Below are 8,587 nucleotides of genomic sequence, written 5' to 3' on the forward strand. Positions count from 1 at the left end.
TGTTGGGGCACTGCCAGGATATAGGCAACTTCCAGCTTGTGAGATGCTCAACTCTTGTCAGCAGTGGACAGAGTTCAGTTGTCTCCGTGTTGGAGCACAGATTTGTTTTTGTGTGTTTTATACCATGCTTCATACCAAGTATGGAACAATGGATATTTTTAGAACTCAAACTTCTCTAATACACTATATTTCCAAGACATTTTGTAATCAAACACATGCCCAATGATGCTTGGCAAAAAAATCTGCATTCTCTTCCAGGTGTCATTTGTTTTGCCACATAGTAAGAAATATTTTTGGTGTTTGTCATTCTTTCTCTTGAATTTTGCCAGTTTTACATGCAAATTTATATTTCAACAGCTCCAGCTCATTTCTGGCTTTTTCTAATGTGATGAGGTCAATGGGGATGTGGTTTGGTCATGTGACTGTCTCTTAAGAAGGAGAGACATGTGGCACATATGTGTGTAAAATAGTTGCAATGGACTGTACATAAAGACACGGCAGATATGATGCTGTTTGATCAGTAAATCTGATACACACACAGCCAAAAAAAACAACACTTAAACTGGACAGAAAGGAAAATTCAGAATGCCAGGTGATGAGTGTATATGTGTACCCTGGAAGACGGATGTTAGCCTGGTCCGCTGCTTCCCCACACTCATAATTAAACCTGCTTTAGGGTCTGCTCTCATAAATCCACCTGAATGCATTTGATCTCACGTGTGACATACCATTTATCTCAAACACTTGATAAATTACCTTGTTGGGGATTCATCATAAGTGCTTCCTGCTGCTGTTTGTAAAAACTCACTATAACCATACAATCAAATCAGGCTTGGAATTAGACCTGGATAGACTTTTTTTCCTGTCAGAATCAAATTAAATGAACACATAAATGAACTGAAAGACCTGCAAGACAAACGTAGTTCAACGCTTTGTTTCAATGCACAAAAATAATATTAAAACATGCCGTACTTTCTAGTATTCAGCTTCCCTCAGGCTGGTAATATCTATAATTAACACCAGACCCACTGCGCAGCATCACTGTACAGCAAATTTGCATCAAAATCCAGAAATGCCCCAGATCCATTTTCAATCCCCCAAATCCGGTTTTCGTCTCTGTTGTATCATCGGTTTGTTTTCTGATTGTGTTCACCTGTCCTGTGTTAGTCCTTGATTAGTTTGTCCATTTGTACCCTGTGTTGTCACGTTTGTTTGTGCTTTCGCATCCAAAGTCCATTTCCAAGCCTTGCTCCTCCGTTGACTTTTTAGACTTGCTTATATTTCGACACTGATTATGGATTATACGTTTGGGATCGTTGCCTGCTTGTGTTTTGACGATCTTTGGATTCGCACAAATAAGCACCTAACGTGACCTCACGCTCCAAAATGTTCCACACATCTGGGGGTCAGCTTCAAATTTACTTACAAACTGTAGAGAAAAATAGAAGGTCCAATACAAAAGAAAAGAGAGGGACCAGACCTATTCTGAGCAGAGACAAATTTGTGTGAACATTTTTGCAATTCTTAGAAGTATTGGGATGCCCGATTGTGGTTCTTCCCCAAACTGTTAGCAAAACGTTTGACGCACACAATTAAATAGGACATCTTTCGATGCAGGAACATGGAATTTTCCCTTCACAGTACTAGAAGACCCAAACCTGTTCCAGCATGACAGAAAGTTCACAATGCCAGCTCATGGGTTGGAGTGGAAGATCCCCTGCTATAGCGCTCCATACCTATTGAACATGATGACTAGGAATGCTGACTGCACCCCAGGAACCTCCTCACTTCACCTGCATCACTACCTGACTTTAATAACACCCAAGTGTCTGAATGATTCTCCACAAATTTTCACAAAATTCAGTGGAACATCTTCCCAGAGGAGTGGATATTATTGAGGACTCAATGTGGAATGAGATGTTTAAAAAAGATGCACATACCAATCTTATGGTCAGGTGTCCACAAACCTTTGTGTCTATAGTACACAAAACAGACATATCTTTAATAGTATGGTTGATTTAATGGTTAACAGATCAGGACCAGGTCCAACTTGTGTTCCATTAAGATTAGTTTTGAAAGTTCTTTGTAGAGAACTTTTCAATTTAGTGATGAAAATGCTTAAGACTACCAGAAGGCTGTACGCGATTTACAATACGCTGTACGTAGCGATTTACAGCGGCGGTCGTACTTGCCATTAACCGATTAATCCACCGATAGTTTTTATTATGGATACTAGATAAAAACAAACAACACTCTATAGACATAAAAAAAAACTTGAAACAAGATACATAAATGAATAAGTATAATTTAATAATTAATAAATATAATAGATCGCTCTCTGTGCAGCGCGCAGTCTCACGTGCAAAAACAAACACATGTTGCACCAGTGGTTCACCTCTAGAGGCCGCTCTCGTAATGAATTTCTATCGTCATGTTTTTTTTTTGCCGATAGCCGATAGTAAAACCGGCGAACCGGTCGACCTCTTCTTTAAAGTAAACCCAGAGCTTTCAGACACAGCTATTAGAATAACAATGTCCACAGAAAAAGAGCTGTGTATGAGAGTTTGAGTGTGTCATGTGTTATTTAAAGTGTAATTGATGGTTTTACATGGTAGATTGTAGATTATATAATTAGTGACCAGAGGGATTTAAGATTTTAGACCACCCTGAAAAAAAAATTGTTTTACCATGATTATGATTATTATAAAAGTGTGTGTGTCTTTCCCTGTAGGTGGCATGATCATAAATAAGACCTCGTTTGTACTTCTGTGTCTGTGTATCAGTGTCTGTTTTTGTAATGTATTACTATTATTATGAGGATGATGATGATGACGGGGATGATGATGATTACGGTCTTCTCACTGGTTCCACAGGGAGCTGCCTGGTCTTGTTCTAGTAGCATAATCATTTTAGTATAAACTATTTAGAGCATGTTGAAAACCTTTTGCATCTCATAAAGAAGGTTTCAGCAATGAAGACAGAGAGGAGAGCTAATCTGTGTAGAGAGACATGAGACAGACAAGCTGCTGAAAGACATTTGTTTTTTCAGGGAAAGAGAGAGAGAGAGAGAGAGAGAGAGAGAGAGAGAGAGAGAGAGAGAGAAGGAGAGTGGGGGGGGATTAAAGAAGAAAAAGAAGAAGAAGAAACATTGCACAGACTTAAGAAAGAATTGTAGAGAGAAAAATGGAAAAAACAAGAGATGAGACATAGAGAGAGACAAATTGAGAAAATTAGGGATGGAGTCAGAGACAGGGGAGAAAGATAGGGAGGGTGGAGAGATGGATTGAAGAAGAAGAAGAGGACAGAAGAAAAGAAAAAGAAGAAAAGAAAAAGAAGAAGAAAAGAGGAAAAAGAAGGGACACTATGCAGATATTTAGACAGAGAGATATAGAAAGAAAAAGGAGAATACAAAATAGGACAGATGGAGAGAGATATAGAAAAGTAGGGATGAAGAGGAATAGAGAAGGTATATAAAAAGAGATGATGGTGGAGCGATGGGAATTTTAAGACGAAGGAGAAGAAGAAGTGGATATGTTAGGCTGACATTAGAAGTGAGGGAGAGAGAATGGAAAACAGGAAAGATGAAAGACAGCAAAAGATAAAGGGAAGAAAATAGGGATAGAGCCTGAGAAAGAGAAAGAGAGAGAAAAACAATAAAGAGAGAGAGATGTTAGGAAACAGAGAGAAGAGAAATAAGGACCTAATGCGGAATTATAGACAGAGAGAAGAATACGAATAAGGAAAAGGGATTGATGTTAAGGAAAAGAGGTAGAGAGAGAGAGAGAGAGAGGGAGAGAGAGAAAAGGGAGAGAGTCTGATGTACATCTCACTTCAGTGCTTTTAAAATGATTGTATTTATTATATCAGTCCTGCTACACACACACTTTGTAATATATAATAAGCAGTTTTTCTTGCAAGCTAGAAACGTTTATGTATTAGCATAAGCTAGCGAGCTTACCGAAATGAGAACGAATAAAAATTCAGTGTCCATCAGATGAAGATGAGGTTCTCTTTAGAATCTTGTTCCTTTTAAGATCTTTCTCATGAAGTTTTTTGGTTAAAAACATCAGTGTCTCCAGACATTATTACAATAATATCCCTTGATATTTGAATATTTTAATGCTAACTCAGCCACACATTCATTACCTCAGAAATCCCTGCTTCTGAGGGGTTTTATAGTGATCAGTTATGCGCAGAACTTTCCTTGTCCTTCTCTCCAGGTCATCAGAGTCGTTGTTATCCAGTACCCTAATCCCTTTACGAAGAAAGCGAATAAAACGGGCCGTTTAATCTGCAGAAAAATAAACCGGCACGCATTTTTGAGAGATTATCCTCCCCGAGGTGTGCTGCTGAGAACAATCTGTGAAAATGTTTCCGCTGCTGAAAGCCGGATCGTGACGCTCCACCACGGGTTATTTGTAAAGGTTTGTGTTTCCACTAATGTATTACTTCGAGTTGCTTTTGACGTTCAAATATTTGGATAAAATTCAAAGCGCACCCCGAGCGCAGCAACTAGTCCTCTGGAGCATGACTGGATCTGGGTTCTTCTGGCAGATGTTCTGCACTCCATATAGAGGACCAGAACTAGTTCATTGTTTTTTGTTTTTTCTTTCGCATGCATGTTTGTATCCATTTGTTATTTTGCACTCAAGTTCTCTGAAGATGTGAACATCATTTATTTCATTCTATTATTTCTTTTTCAAACCCATGAAAGCTTCATAGGAAGAATATTATCAGTCCTTTTCCTCAGGAATCAGACAAAAAAGATCAGGCAATGGGGCTAATGTCTGGTAACAGTAAACAGTGATTGATAGATAGATAGATAGATAGATAGATAGATAGATAGATAGATAGATAGATAGATAGATAGATAGATAGATAGATAGATAGATAGATAGATAGATAGATAGATAGATAGATAGATAGATAGATAGATAGACAGACAGACAGACAGACAGACAGACAGACAGACAGACAGACAGATAGTTGGATGGATGGATGGATGGATGGATGGATGGATGGATGGATGGATGCACAAAGTGAGCTCCATGAAGATCTGGTTTACATGCTTTGGAGAGGAAGATCTCCTGCTATAGAGCTCTGATCTCATCCCTACTGAACACCTTTGGGATGAATGTAAACGCTGACTGCACCCCAGGTCTCCTCACCTACATCAGTACCTGCCTTTCATAACACTCTTGTGTCTGATGAACATAAATATCCATAACACACAACAAAATCTAGTGAAACATCTTCCCATGTGTGAAGTCGTTTATGTTTTTTTTTTGTGCAAAATACTGTTTACTCGAGGAGCCATGAAGATTCAAAACCACCCTGATGTTTGTAGTGGGAAATGAAGCCTTTGCTTTTGAAGGCCGTGCAGTAGACGTGTTTCACCACCATCGTGGGAATCGTGTGATTGTACAGCTTGGCGTGCTGAGACGTTGAAATTTTGGTGTATATCCCCAAACACACACACACACACACAGACAGCAGGTTATTTGTCTGAACAGCGATCCGCCCTCAATTGTTATGTGCAGAACGATGTGGAAACTTTCCTTCCTGCCTTCCTGTCTATTTACAAATCAGTGTAAGGGAAAGCCTAAGCGCGCACACACACACACACACACACACACACACACACACACACACACACACACACACACACACACACACACACACACACACAGGCTTTTAACAAGTATAAATTATAATTTTTTTTAATTAGTGTTATTAACATGAGTGTTAATTGTGTTTATGTTCTGGTGTTTCTCCACCCACAGATATAGATGAGTGTCTGGAGAATAAGGGCGGCTGTGATCACTTGTGTAGAAACACGGTGGGCAGCTTCGAGTGCAGCTGTCGCAAAGGTCACAAACTCCTCACCAACGAGCGCACGTGTCAAGGTAAGCGTCCGTGTGTCCCCCAAACCCGTCCATGACCTGGTGAAATTCTTCACTCTTATCTATCTATCTATCTATCTATCTATCTATCTATCTATCTATCTATCTATCTATCTATCTATCTATCTATCTATCTAACCCACCCCACTCACTCAACCAATTTATTCACCCACTCAATCCATCCATCCATCCATCCATCCATCCATCCATCCATCCATCCCACCCCCACACCCACCCAATCCATCCATCCAACCATTCATCCATCCATCCATCCACCCAATCTATTCATCCACTCAACCCCCCCCACTCACCCAATCTATCTATCTATCTATCTATCTATCTATCTATCTATCTATCTATCTATCTATCTATCTATCTATCTATCTATCTATCTATCTATCTATCTATCTATCATCTCCTTGTCTCATGCTGTCTCTTCAGTGTACGTCTTGCTGTATCTCCATCTCTGTTTTATCTCTCTTTGTCCTGCTCTCTTCTTCTTCTTCTTCTTCTTTTTCTGCTTTTCTTTTCTTTTTTTTTTCTTTCCTTTGTGTGTGTGTGTGTGTGTGTGTGTGTGTGAACTGAGTGGTCAAAAAACAAATGAATTAAAACAAGATAATAGAGAAACTAAAACATGTGCATGAAATAAAGTGATACATTTATTTATTTATTTATTTATTTATTTATTTATTTATTTATTTATTTCCTTTCATCTTAACGTTGAAATATATTTTGGAGTGTTTCATGCACGTGTCTTGTGTGTTCTTTAGATGTTGACGAGTGCTCATTCGAGAGGATGTGCGATCACATCTGCATCAACTACGAAGGCAGTTACGAGTGTGTGTGCCACAAGGGCTACACTCTCTACGGCCTCACACACTGCGGAGGTGTGCACACACACACACACACACACACACACACACACACACACACACACACACACACACACACACACACACCACAGATCATTACCACTCTATGTTCTGTGTTTAAATGAGGGTGTGTGTGTGTGTGTGTGTGTGTGTGTGTGTTTGCAGATATTGATGAGTGCAGTATCAATAATGGACGCTGTGAGTACGGCTGTGTGAATACACAGGGTGCTTATGAGTGTGTGTGTCCTCCTGGAAAGAAGCTTCACTGGAATAAGAAAGACTGCGTCGGTAGGGAGTGTCGATTTCCTCTTTGCATTTCTCTTTCGTCCCAAATCGCTATGTTCACGTGTGTATATGTGAATGTACTGTATGTGTTTGGTGTTTTCATGATGGTGTGACCCTGCGTGACCCTCAGAGGCGGTGAACTGTCTGCCCAACGGCAAGCCGGCACCTCGCGCTCTGCTCAGCTGCACCAAGACGGCCGGCGTGGAGACGTGCTCTCTGTCATGTCCTTCAAACGCCCTTTTCCAGGCAGGTTAGTGTCTCAGCTCGGCTCATATACAGTCAAGGTGTGTGTGTGTGTGTGTGTGTGTGTGTGTGTGTGTGTGTGTGTGTGTGTGTGTGTGTGTGCATGTGAAGATTCCTCCCTCGGTCACATGACTTACCTCCATCCACTACCTTCTTAAAGGGGCTCCGGCCGCTAACACATAATACATTACCGCTAAATTCAAACCCCCAAGTGAGCAAAATGACCAAAAAAACACCACAGTGTATTCACGTTTATTATTATATTTAGAAAATACCAGTTTTTATCGTCGTATCATTTTATTTTGTTGTATTTATCCGTCACACCTTAAAGGCCGGGCGGAAAAATATTGTCTGACATTAAACCGGTCCATGGCGCAAAAAAAGGTTGGACCACTGGATTATATGGTACACCATCTTCATTCTCTGCTGGCATCTGGTGGCATTCAGGAGTCATCACAGTTCATCCGATTGTAGATTTACTGCTTTCACTGATGATAATCACATGCTGTAAAATCTACTAGAGTTACACTTCTAATGATGGTCATAGTGAAACATAAACACCCCGACACAAAAACATCCACTATGAAGGCTTGTGTTCATGCATGTTTTCTGTACAAGCTCCGAATCAGACACTGACCTTCACACTGACCTTCATGCTGACCTCCTCACTGACCTTCACACTGACCCCTATGCTGACCTTCACACTGACCTTCATGCTGACCTCCTCACTGACCTTCACACTGACCTCTATGTTGACCTCCTCACTGACCATCACACTGACCTCCATGCTGACCTTCACACTGACCTACTCACTGACATTCACACTGACCTCCAATCTGACCTTTACACTGACCTCAACGCTGACCTCCGCACTGACCATGCTGACCTTCACACTGATCTCCACGCTGACTTCCTCGCTGACCTCCACCCTGACCTACACACTGACCTCCACGCTGATCTCCATACTGACCTCCATGCTGACCTAAACACTGACCTTCACACTGACCTCCATGCTGACCTCCACACTGACCTTCACACTGACCTTCATGCTGACCTCCACACTGACCTCCACTCTGACCTCCACACCAACCTTCACACTGACCTCCATGCTGACCTCCACACTGACCTCCATGCTAACGTTCACACTGAACTCCACACTGACCTTACACTGACCTTTACACTGACCTCCACACTGACCTCTATGCTGACCTTTACATTGACCTCCACACTGATCTCTACACTGGCCTCCATTATGATCGCCACAGTGACCTTCACACTGATCAT

General features: G+C 41.0%; 1 protein-coding gene across 4 annotated transcripts in view; it reads left to right on the forward strand.

Moving 5' to 3' along the window:
- Window positions 1-8,587, forward strand: part of scube1 (signal peptide, CUB domain, EGF-like 1) — an 89,659-nt gene that overhangs the window by 66,922 nt on the left and 14,150 nt on the right. For all 4 annotated transcript variants that reach the window (XM_046873016.1, XM_046873017.1, XM_046873018.1 and 1 more), the window contains 4 exons: window positions 5,784-5,906; window positions 6,674-6,790; window positions 6,941-7,063; window positions 7,191-7,310. In XM_046873016.1, coding sequence (XP_046728972.1) covers window positions 5,784-5,906; window positions 6,674-6,790; window positions 6,941-7,063; window positions 7,191-7,310 — 483 coding nt within the window. The remainder of the gene's footprint in view (window positions 1-5,783; window positions 5,907-6,673; window positions 6,791-6,940; window positions 7,064-7,190; window positions 7,311-8,587) is intronic.

Source organism: Silurus meridionalis, chromosome 18, assembly GCF_014805685.1.
Source record: "Silurus meridionalis isolate SWU-2019-XX chromosome 18, ASM1480568v1, whole genome shotgun sequence".
Classification (NCBI taxonomy): domain Eukaryota; kingdom Metazoa; phylum Chordata; class Actinopteri; order Siluriformes; family Siluridae; genus Silurus; species Silurus meridionalis.